Raw genomic sequence first — 22297 nt, 5'->3', positions numbered from 1 at the left:
GAGTTTGCAGCTCAGGGGGGGAGAGGGGGGGAGAGGGGGGTGGGGCACGCAGGCTGCACAGAACTACACCATGTCACTACATCAGAAAATATTAGCTAGAGTCAGTGAATGTGCTTGAAATTAGAGTGCAAAAAGTATTCATAAAAGTGACTATCTTGAAAAGTAAAAAAAGACAGCAGAAAACCCTTGAAAGTGCTCTTCTTTCAGAGGCTGTCATTTCATAATGGAACTGTCTAGAAACAAAATTTCTTCTTTGAAAGAAGCAGGAGTGTCCAATGTTTCATTAGAGTCCAGCCCTGTCCATATAGCCCTAATAGAAAAAATTCTATAGCTGTTTTCAACTGAATGGAAGTGAATCTGGCACAGGCTCCAGACAATTTTACTGAAGCGCTGTGGCACTCAATGTGTTAATATAATCGATTTTTGACATTTGTGAATCGGTGCAGAATCGTGCACGTCCGCATCGCGATGCATCTTCTAATCGAATTAGAAATTATTTTTGACACCCCTAGTAGCATACTAAAACGTTCTCATCATCAATCTAAAACATCTATCAAATGAGTTCAGAGCTTCCCATCGACCCCGACACAATAGATAACCCGTTCTCCGAGCATTGTTTTTGAGCCCTCGTTCATGCGTCGCTGTAATCAACTGTCTTGCAACTGTTTTGCACCGGCCAAACAGAAAAAGTCATGAAAGGAAATCACATGGGTAGGAAACGGGGAGTCGCAGAAATATAATGGCTGCTGACGGCCGGTGACGACAACAAGTTCAGCTGTGGCCAACTTCAAGCTTGTCGACCCGCACATTGGCCGAGTTTCAGCGTTTGCTTGGCGCTATGAGAAATGAACAAACTTCGTTACAGTATCTGCCTGTGAACACACAGTTATAATATCTTCCCTGTGAACACACAGTTATAATATCTGCCCTGTGAACGCACAGTTACACTATCTGCCTTATGAACGCACAGTTACACTATCTGCCCTATGAACGCACAGTTATAGTATCTGCCCTGTGAACACACAGTTATACTGTAGTATCTGCCCTATGAACGCACAGTTATACTGTAGTATCTGCCCTATGAACGCACAGTTATACTGTAGTATCTGCCCTATGAACACACAGTTACAGTATCTGCCCTGTGAACGCACAGTTACACTATCTGCCCTGTGAACACACAGTTACAGTATCTGCCCTGTGAACACACAGTTACACTATCTGCCCTGTGAACGCACAGTTACACTATCTGCCCTGTGAACGCACAGTTACACTATCTGCCCTGTGAACACACAGTTACACTATCTGCCCTGTGTGAACACACAGTTACACTATCTGTCCTGTGAACGCACAGTTACACTATCTGCCCTGTGAACGCACAGTTACAGTATCTGCCCTGTGAACGCACAGTTACACTATCTGCCCTGTGAACACACAGTTACACTATCTGCCCTGTGAACATACAGTTACATTATCTGCCCTGTGAACACACAGTTACACTATCACCCCTGTGAACACAGTTACACTATCTGCCCTGTGTGAACACACAGTTACACTATCTGCCCTATGAGCACACAGTTACACTATCTGCCCTGTGAACACACAGTTACACTATCACCCCTGTGAACACAGTTACACTATCTGCCCTGTGTGAACACACAGTTACACTATCTGCCCTATGAACACACAGTTACACTATCTGCCCTGTGAACACACAGTTACTCTATCTGCCCTGTGAACACACAGTTACACTATCTGCCCTGTGAACACACAGTTACACTATCTGCCCTGTGTGAACACACAGTTATAGTATCTGCCCTGTGAACACACAGTTATACTGTAGTATCTGCCCTATGAACGCACAGTTATACTGTAGTATCTGCCCTATGAACGCACAGTTATACTGTAGTATCTGCCCTATGAACACACAGTTACAGTATCTGCCCTGTGAACGCACAGTTACACTATCTGCCCTGTGAACACACAGTTACAGTATCTGCCCTGTGAACACACAGTTACACTATCTGCCCTGTGAACGCACAGTTACACTATCTGCCCTGTGAACGCACAGTTACACTATCTGCCCTGTGAACACACAGTTACACTATCTGCCCTGTGTGAACACACAGTTACACTATCTGTCCTGTGAACGCACAGTTACACTATCTGCCCTGTGAACGCACAGTTACAGTATCTGCCCTGTGAACGCACAGTTACACTATCTGCCCTGTGAACACACAGTTACACTATCTGCCCTGTGAACATACAGTTACATTATCTGCCCTGTGAACACACAGTTACACTATCACCCCTGTGAACACAGTTACACTATCTGCCCTGTGTGAACACACAGTTACACTATCTGCCCTATGAACACACAGTTACACTATCTGCCCTGTGAACACACAGTTACACTATCACCCCTGTGAACACAGTTACACTATCTGCCCTGTGTGAACACACAGTTACACTATCTGCCCTATGAACACACAGTTACACTATCTGCCCTGTGAACACACAGTTACTCTATCTGCCCTGTGAACACACAGTTACACTATCTGCCCTGTGAACACACAGTTACACTATCTGCCCTGTGTGAACACACAGTTACACTATCTGCCCTGTGAACACACAGTTACACTATCTGCCCTGTGTGAACGCACAGTTACACTATCTGCCCTGTGAACGCACAGTTACAGTATCTGCCCGTTGATAGTTTAACTGTGCTCCACCACACAGCTGGAATGGACAGAAACAGCTTTGAATCTGGTCCTTTTGGATGCAAATGGCCTGTCTAATCCTTGCTTATAAGGAGATGATCTATTAAATAATGAGCGCCTGTGAACCCAGCTGAAACGTAGCAGCGTACCACTCAATCAGGCTCCCCTCGCGGGGCAGCCTCTCATTGTAGAGGCTCCTTTATTGAGCTGCTGTCCACAGCCAAGCGCTGCGCAGCCAAACAAGGCTTGGACTGGCTCTAAGTCGCAGCATGCGAGCATCGCGGGCCTGTCATCTCACCATAACACACTTGTGTAAAGGGTTTTGAGGGTGTTTGAGTGTGTGCACGCACGGCTGACTTGGGTACACGCTGAATCCAGATTCAATTGGCTCTGATGAATCTTGCATGTGTTTTGGGTTAGGCTTGTCAAAAGTATCGATGGTATCGAAAGGTTCAATACGGAAAATTTGAATAGAATACAATACTCAATTGCAACAGGTATCGATAGTATCGATACGTATCGATACTAAAAATTTGAAATGGATACAATACTGATTTGCAACAGTTTCGATACCATCAGTGCTTTCTTTTAATGAAAAATCTGATTTTTTCCCCTCCCTATCATTGGTGGGGATCTGTTGCTTCAACAAGCTAAACGTGCTCTGATGGCTAGAGCAGCGCTAATCTGCTGTCTAAATTCAGTTCAAAGTTTTACATTATGCAGAAGTGCGCGTCTGTCCATCTGTCTAACTTTATTTTTATGCCTCTTGATGTGTCGTCTTCCCCCCTTCCCGTGGTATCGAAAATGGTATCAAGTGTTGATATTTTCCTGGGTATCTGTATCGAAGTAGAAATTATAGTATCGTGACATCCCTAGTTTGGCTTTAGGCCCACAGACAGGTTGCAAATGTTCCATGGTGCCGTTTATAGCGGGGTACCAGCGCGAGGGGGGGGGGGGTCTCACCTGTCCACCAGGTAAAGCCAGAAGACCAGCCTGCACTGCTGGAAACAACCTTTAAAGGCTTCCTATGTCTCCACGATGATCTTCCAACAGTCGTCCAATAGCTCCCAGTGAATATCAAATACTATTTATTTATTTATTTATTTTCCAGATTTGTCTCCCCAATTGTACTTGGCCAATTCCCCCTGCTGTCCAGCTCGTTGCTCCACCCCCTCTGCCGATCTGCGGAGTTGTAGACTAGAGCACACGCTTCCTCCGATACATGTGCAGTCACCTGTCGCTTCTTTTCACCTGACAGCCAAGAGTTTCACCGGCAGGACCTAGAGCGTGGGAGGAGCACGCTATTTCCCCCAGTTTCCCCTCGTCCCCCGAACAGAGACCCAATTGTTCCTGTGGGAACGTCTGACCAAGCCAGGAGTACCGCTATCGGGAATTGAACCCGGGTCTGTGCAGTGGCTTTTAATCCTCCAATAGTATTTTTGCTTTTTGACTCGTTCTCAGTGATGTAGTGGTCAAATGAACAAGTGGGTCATCATCTTTGTCCTCGGGGTGATGAGCATCATAAAGCATCACGACCACCGATATCATATCGGTATTTTCAGAAAGACTATTTTGTGTTTTCCCTTGAAGTACCTCATCCTCATAACACTTCAGTTTGAGAGTACTTAGGATAGTGATGGGCCCTGAAACAGTGATTTGAAATGCATCGATACCTTCAAAACACTGTGCTGTGTTGAAACGGTCATTTGTGGCGTGTATCAAAGTGGCCAACTCAAATGCTTTCAGCAAATGAAGCTTTGTTACGTCATACAGTTTGGAAACGTGTTGGAAGTGTTGGCGGATTTGACGGTAAGGAGTCGACCCCAAAGTAGTCATGTTTGAAAAAATGTAACCATTTAGATATTCCCCCCCAATAACTTGTCAAACCGGTATATCGAATTTTACAAAAAAAAATTTTTTTAATTTTTTTAGTGTAGTCCATAAATGACTGTAATGCGACTGCAGTTGGTGGCGATAATGCACCTCTAAGCTGGTATGCCAACCAGCACTAACACTGAATAAAAATAAGCAGAACCATTTAACTGTAACAACACACCGTTTTTATTTCTCATAACTATTCAGCTGAACTTTTCTTCAAACATCAACATAATAAACAAAATAAGACTTTTGCCTACTAGCGCAACTTGACAAGAGGCTAATACGAAAAATAGTGCAATAAGAATGGATTGGCTACATTTTTTTATTAAAAAAAGAAAGAAAAAAAATATTTTTTTTCGGTTTGCACGTGATCAAACCGGTTTGGGCTCGTACACCGAACCGAACCGGTAAAACCGGAAATCGACCCATGCCTACCCCAAAGTGAACCCATCTCGAATGTACGGCAACTACTGATCTCGAATCAGTTCTTACAACTTTGGCTCATACTAACTGATCCATACTAACTGATCTGTAGTCAGTCATTCCAGGTTTCCTGGAGATCACCTACACGCGTTCCCGTCAATACTGACAATAAAAGTGAATCAAAATGGCCAAATGTGGGTTTTCAAGCGGCAGAGAGAGACAGAGACATTCTTGGTGGGATTCAGAGATATTCAATTGATTTTGAGGAAAGGACGGAGCAAAAGAAAGAGACTTCTATTGTGTGGGAGGATTTTCATGTTGTCCAGCACACTCTTGTAAGATGCACGATATGTCAGCAATATCTGTCCTCAGCACCTTCATTCTAGGCACCCTGATCATGGTCTATTCTATTGTATATAAGCTACCGAGTATAGTGGTTTTCAAACCTTTTGTGAGGCACTTGGTGTGTGTGTGTGTGTGTGTGTGTGTGTGTGTGTGTGTGTGTGTTCCCCCCTCGCATATTATCCTTTTTTTGTGTGTGTGTGGGGGGGGGGGGGGGGGGGGGGGGTATACAATTTGCCTCTGTATTGGGAAATGAGTGCGTACAAAGTACTGATATAGTAAATAAAAAATTAACCCATAACTTTTTGCATCGTTTTAGGCTATTTGCAATAATAATGTATGGTTGAAGATTCAACTGAACCGCGGAACTCAAGCCGAAACGAGATAGATCCCCGGAATACAGGAAAAAGACATCTTGCGTCCGTATGCGTATAGAGTCTATACTCTATAGGCGCTGGACATTCCCACTAGGAATATGACGAAGTGCCGCACTGCAACTTTGGTGATGTTTGGATACTAGACCCATCCTGACAGTGAGTACGAGTCAAGAAACCTCACCCCATTGAAACAGTTCTCTTATTTGTGTAAGGTAACCTGTCTGTTGCTGGCAAAGCTTTAAAATACATGGAGGAGGCGTCCACATCTTCCATATTTATATGCCAGCTGAACCGCTAGTTGTAACTATCTGCAACCAGTTTGGCTCCACCCACAAATTACATAATCGCTGTTTACAAACATAAAAAAGTCTATAGTATATTGCATTATAAATTGTATTTATTGTGTGTTGTAGTTCTTATATTTTGAGTAAAAACAGGACTTACAGTCACTAAATTTTCAAGATACAACTAATGCCTACCCCACACTACAGGATTTTCAAATCCTTGAAGATTATAAAAATCTTGAGAGCCCACACACTACAGGACAGAGAGAGCCGATTTTTTAACATTTCAATCTTGGGACACACACACAATCGCGTCTGTTCAAACGCAACCCCACACACTAGAAGATTATGCCGAAGATTCACCTTGGAAGCAGGGCTCGACGTTAACTTTTAAAATGCCTATTCAGGTTGCGCACCGGGTGTAGTAGTAGTAATAATGATAATAATAATAATAATAATAATAATAATACATTTGTGTCATTTCGTTTTCTAAACAAATCTTATTTTTTGTTTTTATAATGCATTTGCACTGAAAGGATTTGTTTAACTAATATTTGCGCGGACAGCCGCGTCCATTCGGGGTGTAGGCCTACTGTGCACGGCCAGGCGAAAACCGTCTGCACAAGGTGCCTTGTGGAGGGGCGCGTCTGCTGATTTGACTCCCTTTTCCGTGCGGACACTCGCCGATGCGGGAAGCATATGAGACCTAAGCGCTTGTTGTAGGCTACATGCTTTGCAGTATAGCATTAGTTTTCCGTCCCGTTCAAAGACGCACGGGTATTTCACCTCGATGACAATTTCCTTGTTCTTTGTTTCTGTGCGGGGCTGCGGGCGGACGCGGACCAGATTATTTTGCGAAAAACTGTAATGGAAACGCAGCTACTACTGGCTCTCTGCTCAAGATGCAATCGTCTGTCGGGTTGTAAATATCTAACATGTTAGATATGCCCGATTCACAATCGGGAAGAGGCAGTCTTCCGGATTGTGAATCTTTGAACCCCACACACTACAGGATCATTTGGGAAGATTATCTGCCCGACGCGCCTCAAATCGGGAGCACCCCCGAGAAAATCGGGAGGGGGGAATCTTGGCCACAATCTTGCAAATTATCCTGTAGTGTGGGGTAGGCATAAGCCGGATTCTGAGGAGAGTAGGCATCATAAATAAATGATAAGTCCCATATGAAAATGCTTATACAATTTCACTCACATTTCATGCACACGCAGCAATCACTGACTGACCCAATGATGGAACTACATCACTGGTGGGCGATACGATCTTGACTATTTCCTTGTTTCCTGCTGTGTGGACACACCCACGCTGAAAACCTACAGTTATACACTCATGGTGCAAAGTGGGAAAAAAACGGGTCTACCAAGCAGCACATGGTACTGTTTGTGCGTGTAGGCGTGTGTGTGTTGTGGTCCTGTTTGTGTGTGTAGGCGTGTGTGTGTCGGTGTGTCCATGTGCATTTCAGTGCGCTCCATTCGCTTCAAATCATTTTCTCCTCATTTGACATCATCTCCTTCCATCCGTAATCCACACAAGCTATATCAAGCCAGCAAGCAGCCGCCGCAATGCATCGCTGTCTGCTTTCCACCCGTTCCAATGCCACGCGTTGGAAGCAGATTAAAGGGTCATTTCGCCAGCTCATTTGGGTAATTACCAGTTTTAATTGCTCCCAATCAAGGGAATTAGCAGGGGCCCCTCTGTAGCGGCGCTCTTGCTTATTTCCGCCGTTATTGTGTCCGCCCTCCTCCATTACCAGGCTTAGTGACGTCACAACAGTCATTGAGGGCTTTGAGGAGACTCCGGCAGGCCTCTTTGTTCTACCTGAGTATTAGACTTGAGACAGACACAGGCTCTCAGGGCTTTCTCAGGCTTAGTCTGGGGAGCGTTTGGAGCTGCAGACCTATCGCAGGCCTGTTTTCTTTGATTCATACTAGAGAGCTCTTTCCACTACAAAGAGTCGACGCCGTATTTTACCCCAATAATAGAGTTGTTGTCTGCTGTTGTCCATACACAGTGACGGGAGAACACATTTCTAATGCAACACAGGCAATTTCAAGTTGATTTCTATATTGCCCTTCATCACAAGGATGTCTCGAAGGGCTTTACAGAGAAGGAGCCTACGTAGAGCGAACTAATCAACCATCGGTCACAACAAACGTGATGCAACGAAGTAGGCCACGCGACAAAATAAACCACGGGGGAAACAAAACCGAGCAAAAGACGCAAGATCGTATGTTGGAAAGACACAGCAGGTCTCACCTTCCGAACACCACCAACCTTAAACCCTCAGTGAAGACAAGGAAGAACTTAAATAAATAAATACATACATACATACTCTACATACATGCATACATACACATGCATACATACATACATACATACATACTGTACATACATACATGCATACATACATACATACATACTGTACATACTGTACATACATACATACATACATACATACATACACACACACACTGTACATACAGTACATACATACATGCATACATACTGTTCATACTGCATACATACATACATACTGTACATACATGCATACATACATACATGCATACATACATACATACATACATACATACTGTACATACATGCATACATACATGCATACATACATACATACATACTGTACATACATGCATACATACATACATACATACATACTGTACATACATACATACATACATACATGCATGCATACATACATACATACATGCATGCATGCATACATACATACATACATACTGTACATACATACATACATACATACTGTACATACATTCATACATACATGCATACATACATACATACTGTACATACATGCATACATACATACATACATACATACATACTGTACATACATACATACATACATGCATGCATACATACATACATACATGCATGCATGCATGCATACATACATACATACATACTGTACATACATACATACATACATACATGCATACATGCATACATACATACATACATACATACTGTACATACATGCATACATAATACATACTGTACATACATGCATACTGATTCAAGAAGGTCTTTTTATGTTACAAGACATAAGTTATCAGAAGGTTAATTTAGTCAATCTGTTTTCTATACCTTCCTGACGCGTCCCTTGGAATGGTGAAGTAAAATAGAGTGAGACAATTTGTTACAATTTATCTGACATTTATTTCTGAGAATTAATTGACAACAGACATTGAATATAAAAAGCTCAAATATCCAATACAGATCTGGGTCAACTCCTCTCCTGGTACAGCAATCGCTCATCGGCCATCAGAGATTGACCCTTTTTCATAGCCTCAGACCCTCTTAATAAACAATTTCAAAAGTGGGTGGTCTTCAAAAGCGGGTGGTCTTCTAACGATGATTTCCCGTCAGTCAACTTCTCCTTTCGTACTTTTCCAGTTGGGGAGGGCTGGTGTTATCCGGAACTGGAAACTTTCACTTTCAGGTGTGACACTGCCTCTTCACAAAAATGCATGCTTCCACATTTCATGCAAAACTTTCATAATGTTATTTTATTAACGCTTGATATGCAAACAAATGGCAGAGGTGCCAGAGTAAAACAATTATAAATGATACGCTATATTACTGAGTTCCTGCTAAGAATAACACATTACATCCCCTTATCATACATCCCTTATACAGCATTTAAATAGCACAACGCAACATTTTGCGACTGGTCTTCATGTTCGAGTAAGGGTTGGTGGGAAACCTCAGGCCTTTGCTATAAGTTTCTGGGAAACCCCAACATGGCTAATTGCCACCCAATTCTGGCCTTCTCGATAAAAAACATGGACCGTACAGATGCTTTGAACTTCTGGGAGTTGGAGTTAGAGACAGCGCTTCCCACTGAATCGTGTTGGGCGCTCTGTTCTCTGACTCCCTCTTCCACCGTTCATTCTATAAGCCAGCAAGCAGATTAGCCTCTTGTTATCATTTACTATAAAAAAAAAACACTTCTATCAAAGCCACACATACATATTTTACTTAATTTGTCAGTACAAAGGAAACAGCTTATATGGTCATGTTTACCTTAACACGAGAATCATGTGATTTTGGTGACCTTTGCAATTTTTAGAGAATTGATCAGATACATTTCAGAGAATCTGGGGAGGTTCGATGGGACGCTGCAAGGAAAGACGAAGTTCAAAGACACAAACAGGGGGGTTTCAAATATACTGTACATTTGACTCAATCTCACTATGGAAACGGATGACTTCGCCTGGAAACTGCAAAAAACAGGGAACAGAAATCATAGTTTCATTTTCAGACAGCAGACCCATTTAGAGCCCACACGTACACACACACACACGCACAGACACACACAGACACACGCACGCACACACAGGGCTGGGCAATATATCCATATTACATCTTATCACAATATTATCCTATATATCAATATTGGATATCATAATATTAGGATATGGCATAAGTGTTGTCTTTCCATGGTATAGTTCTGCATCAATACATACATACATACATACATACTGTACATACATGCATACAGTACATACATACATACATACATACATAGTGTACATACATGCATACATACATACATACATAGTGTATATACATACATGCATACATACATACATACATACTGTACATACAGACATACATACTGTACATACATACATACATATATATATACATACAGACTGTACATACAGTACATACATACATACATACATACATAGTGTACATACAGGCATACATACATACACTCAAAGAGACGATACAGATCAATTCCCACCAAAACCACCCGCTTCAAAAACAGTTTCTTTCCCACAGCCATACGGACTCTGAACTCCCTCAGCACCCCTCTCCCTCTCCCCCCTCCCCCCTCACCCTAACTATACATCTATTGGTCTTGTATCCTGTATTTATGTATTTATTGTTGGAAGTGGGAATGGTGTAACTGTCTAATTGTCTAAATGTATCAATGTCCTGTTTTCATGTTTTGCCAGAGCTACAACATCATGTACTGAAACTAAATACCACCAACCTGGTTGCGTGGCAATAAAAGTATCTGAATCTGAATACATACATACATACATGCATACATACATACATACATACATACTGTACATACATACATACATACATACATACGGTATTCTACATACATACTGTACATACATACATACATACAGTACATACATACATCTTATTCTTATTCTAATCTTATTGGAGGGGAAATGGCAGAAACCTTGGGGTCAGGCCAAGTCAAAGGGAGATCCCCCACCAGTGCAATAGGTTCTGGGACAAAACAAGAAAATGGCCAATAGCAAGGACAATGACATGAAGAAAGCAAATCAGACAAACATGATGAGGCAGAAAGGTGGGACTTTGGTCAGATAGGGGAGGCGCCCGTGTCCACTGCCAGCGCGCTCAAATGACCCGACGCCCCATTGAAACAGTTTGAATGGCCCATCGCTGGTGGAGACACTAGGTTAATTGCATAGCGGCAATTCCTTCAAGGACCTACGAAAGAAAGGGAAGATTATACTGTAAGTGGTCTGTAATTATGAAGTTCTTCAGCACCAAGGTCATCTCCACAGAAGTTTCTCTTCTTGGACATATTCCGCCTGGCATGTCGTAAACTTCGGGGGCGAGGCCTGTGTGTGAACTGAGAATATTTAGGGCCGTGATTTTTAAATGATGATTGTTTCCAGCCGCCACATTTAGTCGATCACGACCGCTCATTCTTACGCTGTGATTGGTGAGAATACAATCTGGGAATCCATCGGTAAAAAATTGAATTTAATGTATATACAGTATATTTATATATTTTTTTTACACCTCTGGGGGCAAGTATGTTTCAATACCTGAACAACCTGAACTCAACTCGCTCAGCCACACCCTTTTTATGCTCATTTTAAACAGCGCTCGCGCTATTATTAGGCGTGCGATTATCCGGATTTTCTTTGAACATGCTGACAGATTTTCATGCAAATTGAAAATGTGTCTCGAGAGATTAGCGAGAATCACACATGAACCCTGTGTCTGTGGATTATCTTAAATGATGTTTCTTCTCACGACGTAAAGCCTTACCTCATAGGGCTTGTGCAATTATACATCATTCCATGTACGGTATATGTTCATCTCACAGGGCGCGAGTTTGTCATTCTCCAGTGTGTCTTGTGCAACATTGTGATGCATTTGCTTTATGAGTTGTGGTTCATTTAATCACTGTAATGTTTTTCTTCTCATAAGGTCTAGTTGTATGCATATCTTCTTTGATCTAATAGGGCTTGTACAATATCATTAGGGTAGGTGCAATATAAAGAGGGCATCAGGTGTAATATCAATAATATCATCCCCTCGGGGGGCATGGTGGTGGTGCAGTGGTAAGCGCTGTCGCCTCACAGCTAGAAGGTCCTGGGTTCGATTCCCACCTGGGACGCTGTGAGCGCTGAAGGAATGCGTGTCTGTCCGCATGTCCTCGAGTGCCCGCCGCCCGGGTGGGGTCGTCAAAAGGGCCTTTCTGTGTGGAGTTTGCATGTTCTTCCCGTGCCCCCTGGGGGTTTCCTTCATATAGGAACCCCTCACCAAAACATGCAATATCCTGGTTGCTAATGTGGTGCCTCCTCTGGTCGTTAGGGGCGCCTGTTCGGAGGGAGGGGAACTGGTTGGAATAGCGTGAACCTCCCACGTGTTATGTCCTACCGGTGAAGCTTCCCCTGTCAGGTGAAAAGAAGCGGCTGGCTAACTGCCCATGTCTCGGAGGAAGCATGGGGCCAGTTCCGGCTCTCCCCAGATTGGCAGAGGGTGGAGCAGCAACCAGGATAAATAAATTCAAATTAGCACTAACGGGATAAAAATGGGATAAAAAATAGTGGGGGGAAAAAAATAATATATATATCATACCCTCGTCTTGTCGTATAATATTTACCTCTGTGCCTTAGTGCAATTACAGTATTGTCTGTTGGTCATGTTCTGTACTTGTATCTCTGTGTTACTCTGTTTTGTTGATTTGTATTGTGCTGCTCATGATTGCAGCTGCCTGTAGTAGTACTTTTTTCCCAAGACAAATATCCCCCACGGGGACAATACAGTTGATCTGATCTGATCTGACCTGATCTGATCTGATCTGACCTGATCTGATCTTAATATTAATTCTGTGCTGGTTTCTTACATTATATTGATGAACGAGTCCCAGTGTGTATTGGATGCTGAGAAATCATTAACCCCGTGGTTAAGGTTCATTCACTGCTGTTGTCGGAACGTCCTTGTTGACCTTTGCCCTTCAACTGGTAATTAGGCTACACGTTTGTTGTTGTTGTTGTTGTTTTCCACATCCTCACATGTCATGGCATTTCGACGTGACGAAGCTCAATACAATTTCTGCCTCGCAAATGAAATCCATTTCTAGGGAGTTGGGATCGACGAGATTTACTGTGCCGCTGATAGCGTACTGCTTGTAAGCAGATATGTATTACTTCCCTGTGGTGAGATACACGAGTCCTGGCCATAATCGTATATTATTATATTTCACGCAGTAAACCCGGCTCATTGGTTGAAAAGTGCATGCATGCGTGCTTTTGCTGGAACTTTCGTGCCTAATGCTGTACATGCCCCCCGAGCTGTAAAATGTTACCACCCTCATAAATTGAGATCAGACTCGACGATCCCTCTGAGGCAAAAGTAGCATCAAACGCTGTCTTTTAGCCAGGCCGGGGCCGGGGGTGGTGTGAAAGGACCTATGTATTCTACACATACACTCCCTGCACACTCTTCTTTGTGTGTTTACACGGTGTGCAGTAGGAAGAAAAACACTCTTACTAATGGGTAGCATCGCATTTTTAAAGTCCCCAGTTTATTTGGGCATATAAAACTTTAGCTATATTGGATTCTTGCGAAGCTTTTTTCAACTTCCATAAACCAGTGCAAGTCATACATTTCCATTTTATGCACTTATGTAATGATAGAAGAAGAAGAAAAATGCTGAATGGGAGCAGCACATTTTAAAGTGTTGTCCACTATTATGTGGATTTCTTTTTTTATTATTATTATTAGGCGATACATAGCAATAGAGATGCATTTGTCAAGTAAATATTGATCTGGGTTTGTGTGATTTTTTTTTTGTCGTATTTCAAAAGCGGTCTTAAAAAAAATGTGCCTGACATTTGGATGCAAACGGATAGGTAGTTATATTTGACTTGTGTCTAGTCTACCAACACTCACTACCGATAAGAACACACCTTTTATAGCTACTGTATAAAATGCGCATGCGGTAAAACGTCTATTTAGTTTTCATTTACACACTCAGTCAATGTGAGAGAGAAGAAAATATCTCCTATCCCCTGAATCAAAACACAAACAAAGCCATTAGAAACAACAGGGGGACGCCACGCTCCGACTATGGATTAGGGCTGTAATGTATAGTGTGCCACCAGCAAGCAGCAAGCACAGCGCTCCTCTGGGACACGTGAAGTTCATCACATTGAAAATGGAAATGGTTCTGTTTGGACTCTCTGTCACTGTCGTGTTTGTTGTGGGCCTGGGCTCTGTGCTCTGCGGGGGGCACGTGTGTGTCGGCCTGGGCCCTGTGTTCTGTGGGTGGGGTGGGTGGGTGGGGGTGGTACGTGTCTGGTGGTGGCGCGGAGGGGTCAAACCCTGCAGCTCAACAGTCGCATGCCTTAAAACTCGTTGTACATAAGGATATTTCGAAATGTCTATGGAGAAAAATAAACAGGGAATTCTCTTCCGGGGCAGGAAACGTCCCGCGACTGTTGAGCTCGATTCACCGTATTCCTGGACTTACGTTTCCCATGATTCTCAGCGGTTGCCGGTTGTCGACTTCCTGTTTAAATTTTTTTCACTAGCAAGGAGGTGCGCGCCGCTGTCAAGAGTGGGAACGTTTGGCTTATTTGATCCCAAATGGCTAAAAATAGTAACGTTGTGTTGTTGCATAGCGGCGATATTTTACAAAGAACGAGGTGAATGTCAATTCACTCGTACTGTACGGGCTTATTTTAGCCGAAATGGCTAAAAATAGTATGTGGTGGTTGCATAGCGGCCGCTTTTGTTTTGAAGGCTAAACGTCTAAACCGGAACTCTTATTATTTGGTCATTGAACGTAGCTTTAGCGGTCTCTCTCTTTCAAGATTCAAGATATTGTCACTCCGTTGTACTGGTACAATTATGCACGTGTGAAATTATTGTGCTGGGGGGCATCATTACAAGACGTAGGTAGGTAGGTAAAGTCACAACAATTATTATGATTATTTTCAGTCTCTTTCGCTATGAACGGTCCTGGGCGGAAACAGGAAACCGGCAGCTGGAAACAGGGAGGGAGGGTGTCATGGACGCGCCCACGGTCTCATCAGGAAACTCGTAAATAGGCTAAGAGGGCTAGCTCGGACATTGACAGAGGAAGCCGCGGAAGTGATCGTGAAAGCTGTAGTTCCTCGAATGACCACTTGAGGCTGGACCCAAGTTCACCCCCATGTCAAAATGCCCGACTTTGTAACAGTGATTAAGCATGTTTACAGCCTGGTTCAAAACATAGTGTTTGCTTATATAGCTTATTTCACCTTTCATAACAACTACTGAGGGGGTGCATTTTATATAGCAATAGCAGGCGGAGCTGCGGCTCTGGGAAACCGCCTCGTCTCGTGCCGTCTCACGCGAGCTGCACTAGAACCCCAAGATGGCGACGGCCACACTAGGCTTCAAAATTGGAGTCCAAAAGCCAATGGGTGATGTCACGGTAGCTACGGGATAATATCACTTTGTATTTTTTTTCCTTGTGTCTTGTCCTTGTGCAGTGCTTGGTGTTCGAAGACGCTCCCAACGGCGTGAAGGCGGGGCTGGCGGCGGGCATGCAGGTGGTGATGATCCCCGATGACGAACTGAACCCCGAGCTCACCCGGGAGGCCACGCTGAAGCTGAGGAGCATGGAGGACTTCAAGCCAGAGCTCTTCGGCTTGCCCGCGTATGACTGATAGGGATGCAGTCATTCACCCATTTCACTATTCACAGTTCACCATGGTTTAAAACGGTACGGTTTGATAAGCGTCAAGTCTCAGCGACACCGAGTGTTCCTCTGTTCTCACTCTAAAAAAAGGACATTATTGTACTGTGGAACTTAAAAGGGACATTATGTACTGTGGAGGTTGTGTGCAAGATAAACGCAGAGACAACTCCTTGTTGAGTTAAAAGATCACCCTTCGCTTATTTCAACAACACGAGTTACACAACTTCACTTCCTAGTTGTCACAGACCACAAAATATAATCAAGTCAAGTCAAGTCAAGTTTATTTGTATAGCACATTTCATACACAGTGCTTCACATAAAATGGTTGACAGGAAAATAAAAGAAAAAAGAAGAGAATAAAATGGACATTTAAAAGCATCACAACAAAACTTTAAAAAAGAGTATAAAAAGTGCATTAAGCAACAGGCGCAGCAGTTGCAAAAAGAGCTAAAAACTTATAGAGGACTCATTGGGTTTGCATAATAAAATATTGAGAAACAGCTGTCAGCAGTTAAAAGCGACGGTAAACATAAAAGTCTTTAGTCTATTTTTAAAAGTAAGTAAGGTTGGGGCAGATCTAAGGTCTTCAGGCAATTTGTTCCAGCTAGCAGAAGCATAGTGGGTAAATGCGGCCTTCCCATGATTTGATTTGATCCTAGGGACAGTTAATAAGCTGGACCCTGCTGACCTAAGAGTTCTAGACTGTTCGTAGCGTGGGAGCAATTCAGCTATGTATTTTGGGCCTAGGCCATTAACACATTGAGAGCCAAGGACGTCTGTGGACGTCCTAAAAAAAAGTAACGAGAAGTGCCAAGGACGTCGCTGGACGTCCTAAAATCATAATTCATATTATTCCATAATTCTGCTGTTTAAGGTCGTACCCAGCCAGTGAGCATGAATCCCTTCAAGGGATCACACGGCGCCACCTTAAAAATCTACACGGGAGCTGCGCCACCCACCTCAGATCCTTTACTTTGTGCAGGAGAAAGCGGAGAAAGCCGTGATCAAAGAGACACTGATGCATGCTGCAGCCAGAGCCACACAGATTGCTCCGTCTGCAGCCGACAGTTGGCTGCGATCCGTGCCCACAACTGAGCTCCTCCGCCTCTGTCTATCTGTCTGCATATAGTCTCTCCACACGACCACCCGCCAGAAAGGCAGCACCCGAAGCCGAACGGCCAAACCCTTTCCCGCAGTCCCGTTTGCCATTTCCTTGTCACGCTGGGATCCGCCCGGGGCAAAAACGGAGGCTGCGAAAATAGACTGTGTGCGTGTGGGGAGGAGTCTGCAGCTCATGGGTGGAGAGGGGGGGAGAGGGGGGTGGGGCACGCAGGCTGCACAGAACTACACCATGTCACCACATCAGAAAACATTAGCCAGAGTCAGTGAATGTGCTTGAAATTAGAGTGCAAAAAGTATTCATAAAAGTGACTTTATCTTGAAAAGTAAAAAAAGACAGCAGAAAACCCTTGAAAGTGCTCTTGTTTCAGAGGCTGTCATTTCATAATGGAACTGTCTAGAAACAAAATTTCTTCTTTGAAAGAAGCAGGAGTGTCCAATGTTTCATTAGAGTCCAGCTCTGTCCATATAGCCCTAATAGAAAAAGTTCTATAGCTGTTTTCAACTGAATGGAAGTGAATCTGGCACAGGCTCCAGACAATTTTACTGAAGCGCTGTGGCACTCAATGTGTTAAGTGATTTATAGACTAATAACAGTATTTTAAAATCTATTCTATGACACACTGGCAACCAGTGTAAGGACTTAAGAACTGGAGTGATATGATCAGCTTTCTTAGTCTTCGTTAGAACTCTAGCAGCAGCATTCTGAATGAGCTGAAGTTGCCTAAGTTCTTTTTTGGAGAGACCAGAGAAAAGGCTATTGCAGTAGTCTAACCTACTATAGATGAAGGCGTGAATTAGTTTTTCTAGATCCTATCTGGACATGTAGCCCCTAATTCTTCCCTAAAAGTTGAGATCGGAATCAATAATAACGCCAAGATTTTTGACTTGATCCTTAGGCTTCAGGGATCGAGACTCAAGGCGTGCAGTGATTTTAAGCCTTTGTTATTTGGGACCAAAGACGAATCACCCCTAGGGTGTATGGGAAATGTAGTTAATCAATCTACCAACAGTAGCATGAATGTATTGTAAAAACACATAAAAGCATAGGCGAGCGAGATCAGCGTGAATTATCCGTAGTGTTGTGAAATAAATGAAAGCACAATAATCGTGAAACAGATTATTTTTCTCAGACTATAATCGTACCATCAAAAGCGATAATTGTTGCATAACAGAACCATTATGATTTTCTGTCTTTTTGTAAAGCTCCATTCTTCTGCTTGGACCATGATGATAGATTATTTTCCTGGACGCCTGATCGTGTCCTTTGAATATTGACGTTTTTCGTCCCCGCCAATTAACCGGACTTAATTGTTTTCTGTCGGAGCGTAATGAGATGTCACGTCTTTCAGTTGAACCCTTTTTAGCCGACGCACCTCGGGGCCAGCTTATTATACGTCGTCAAGATGTGTCCCTGCACCTTAACGTTTCGAGAAGTCAATGCCCCCAATGAATGAAACTTCGTACATCTACTGTTTTCCTCCCCTCTACGCAGGCTTTTTCCTGGCTCAGAACAGACCTTTGGGGGAGCTTACTTACCAACATTTGACTTTTGGGTTAGTGTCAGGGTTCCTGAACACAAATATTGTCAAATCATAGAGCAATGTGTTTTCACAACACCCCACGTTTCAACGTACAAATGTGAGACTTTAACTTTGAAATCCTCTAAATTGATACAGTAAAAAAAAAGGGGGGGGGGGGTTGGTGTGTAGTCAGAGTTGTTCTGATCTAAGAAATATCAGTCATTGTCACAACTTACAGTATGGAGCAATGTGTTTTTACAAAAGAAGCCATTTGAAGGTACAAATGTGGGACTTGACGTGGGAATCTAAATGATATAGTAAAAATGATTGATTTGGAATAATATAGTAAAAATGTTTGATTTGGATTTCGTATGCACAGTCAGGATTGGCCTTAACTCAAATACGGCCTTTTGGGTAAAACCACCTTGCGCGCACCAACAAATCCCTCTATGCAGCGAGAACCCTGCCCCTGCTCTTGTTTTTGAAATGGCAAAGAAGCCACTCTGCTATGTAGTTTAATCCAGTAAAGAGGTTGCGAGTCGTTCCTGACCCTTTCATCTCCGCACGTGTCTTGCTTCACATGCATCCCCCCTCTCACCGGAAAAGCTCCAGCAGAGAGGCCTCAACCCAGAGAGAGAGAGAGAGAGGGAAAAGCTCCGGCAGAGAGGCCTCAACCCAGAGAGAGAGAGAGGCCTCAACCCAGAGAGAGAGAGAGAGAGAGGGAGGGAAAAGGTCCCGGTGCCTTCGGCTCCGTCGCTCAGCTGAAATAGGATTTCCCCCCGCCCTCCCATCCACTTCCTCCCCGTGCCTCCCCGGCCTTTCATCCTCAAGGAGGGGTAATCTCCTCAGCTTCCCACTCACGCACTCGCACTCATCGCTCGCCACTTTTACATGTCATCTGCCCTCCCCTGCCCTACACTGTGTTTCTCCTCTTTCTCTCTCTCTCTCTCTGTGTGTGTGTGTCTTACATAAACCATAAAAGTGTTAGGAGCGTTAAAAGCAGATGCCTGTATTTTGATTTTGGATCAAATTGAAGGCCGCATAAAGATAATAACAATCAATTATTCTATACTCACTGTGTAAAAGCATTTGATACTATTTGCTGTGAAACATATGTCAGTTAACTTTTATTATCAAATGGAAAAAAATCTGAACACAAACCCAGGGTATGATAATTATGTGATTTGCATTAGGTTTCTTATTTATTAGGGGTCCAGGGTCCTGGAACCATTTTCTTTTTTGCAAAATGTTTGATCAAACTAAACCAAAATATGTCACAATACACCTGAAGTCAGCAGAATGATTTGTGATTTAATCAGTCACATAGAGACTAACAAACGGGTTCAGTGATAACAGATCAGTCAACTCTACTTGGAGGTGGCCATTATTTGAATTGTGTTTTTTTTTTATTGAAACTATACAATCATGAACGATTGACTGAATGTACAACATAATGTTACATGGATGTCAAGAGGCGGATGAAAATAAAATAATAGACAAACCAAAGCATGTTGAGTAAATCAAATAAAGGAAATTGAGGGGAAAAAGGGAAAAGGAAATCATTAATATAATATTAGTATAATATAATCATTCTAAAGCTGTTTAGGTATAGCATTTAGCATAGGTCGAAGCAGGTTTACTGCTCAAAAACCCTGACTTATTGCTGATTGGCTCTTTAAAACTGCAGGGATCCAGGGTGTCATTCTGGACCTTTGTCCTTCTTTGATAGTAAAATCCCAAACAAACTCAGAGTTCATGGAGAGCAGATCTCACAACGCGTTCTCACTCCCAGAGTGTTGATTTAACTCAGAGTTCATGGAGAGCAGATCTCACAACGCGTTCTCACTCCCAGAGTGTTGATTTAACTCAGAGTTCATGGAGAGCAGATATCACAACGCGTTCTCACTCCCAGAGTGTTGATTTAACTCAGAGTTCATGGAGAGCAGATCTCACAATGCGTTCTCACTCCCAGAGTGTTGATTTAACTCAGAGTTCATGGAGAGCAGATATCACAACGCGTTCTCACTCCCAGAGTGTTGATTTAACTCAGAGTTCATGGAGAGCAGATCTCACAACGCGTTCTCACTCCCAGAGTGTTGATTTAACTCAGAGTTCATGGAGAGCAGATATCACAACGCGTTCTCACTCCCAGAGTGTTGATTTAACTCAGAGTTCATGGAGAGCAGATATCACAACGCGTTCTCACTCCCAGAGTGTTGATTTAACTCAGAGTTCATGGAGAGCAGATATCACAACGCGTTCTCACTCCCAGAGTGTTGATTTAACTCAGAGTTCATGGAGAGCAGATATCACAACGCGTTCTCACTCCCAGAGTGTTGATTTCGGACGCTTTGTACTTTGCCTTTGGATGCACATTGTTGGAATGCGGCACCCTGACGCCCTGGGGTTGGGGTTAGGCAATGGTCAGTCACTTGGTTGGGGTTAGGGTTAGGGTTTGTATATGGGTCAAGTTTAGGGAAGGAAGTAGCCTGATATTCAAACTGCATCATCAATTCATAAACTCATTGCCTCTTCGTCTGAGATTGCGCGCCGCTCACTTCAGAGCATTTCTATGAGGGGGCGGTCTTCGGTCTTCCCCAACCAATCAGCAGGGCAGCCGCAGCAGTCTTGCTAGTCACAAGCACAAGCTAATGTAGCTAGCTAATGCTAGCCAGCTTCTCCACGTTAAGCAACTTAAGTCGGCCGACTTTGCACTTGTCATTCAAACGTAAGTCTTAATGTACACTGCAGTAACTAATAAGACGTTCATTAAAACAAACATACAATGTCGGCCAAAGGTGGCTGCTCAATGTGGAGAAGCTGGCTAGCATGCATTATTAGCTAGCTACATTATGTTGTGTAATCGTTATGCCTCTAAGATCACATAATGACGAGACGGAGAGCAGAATATCAGTAACGTGCTTTACTCTTTACTTTACGTCTGACCAGGAAGTTACATGTCCGTCACATAAACCGGTCCGTGCGGCAACATCAACCTATGACTAGACTCCACATTATAGGTTGAGGCCACGTCTCATCATAGACGCTGGTTTAGCTGGCTCAGCCTGGCTGGGGGCGTGGTCAGGGTGGGGTAAATTCCCCCGGTCTATCCATTCAGCAAAGTTAGAATTTAGCTGAGAGCCCAGCCCAGGCAGACACGATCGGGGATTTAACCACCGCAGTAAACGCACATCTGAGCAGACGTCTTGTGTTCTTGCTCTAGAACCCCCAAACCTGTAGTTTAGAGCCGCAGCACCGTCTTTTGGAGCCCATGAGATATATGGGCGGTTTTACCCCACTCGCGCGCCAGCCGTTTAACATTTTGTGGGCATTCCCAGACATGCGGACTGTCTCTATATAGCCGTTTTCACACATGCGCTTTTTACCGCTAAATGACCGGAAAGCGGTCTATTGCCTTCATGTGTGAAAGTTGTTTTCCGTTATAAGCGTGACCCCGTCATCGCGGACATTTCACCAGTTTCGAGCCAGTCAGAAGAGCGGTATGCCGCGATAAGGGACACAAGTAGAAACGTGTCAAGTCATTTGCCGGTCCTTCTCATGGGCGAGGTGTACACACATTGCTTAATGTTCCAGCGGGCAT

General features: G+C 43.5%; 1 protein-coding gene across 1 annotated transcript in view; it reads left to right on the top strand.

The window, feature by feature from the left end:
- Positions 1-17151, top strand: part of pudp (pseudouridine 5'-phosphatase) — a gene marked incomplete at its 5' end in the record, with an annotated part of 55076 nt that extends 37925 nt beyond the window's left edge. The window contains one exon of the mRNA XM_083633575.1: positions 15846-17151. Coding sequence (XP_083489701.1) covers positions 15846-16022 — 177 coding nt within the window. The 3' untranslated portion in view covers positions 16023-17151. The remainder of the gene's footprint in view (positions 1-15845) is intronic.
- Between the last annotated feature and the right edge of the window lie 5146 nt (positions 17152-22297).

Source organism: Poromitra crassiceps, assembly GCF_964638095.1.
Source record: "Poromitra crassiceps genome assembly, chromosome: 3".
Classification (NCBI taxonomy): domain Eukaryota; kingdom Metazoa; phylum Chordata; class Actinopteri; order Beryciformes; family Melamphaidae; genus Poromitra; species Poromitra crassiceps.
This window is presented reverse-complemented; position numbering and strand designations above follow the sequence as displayed.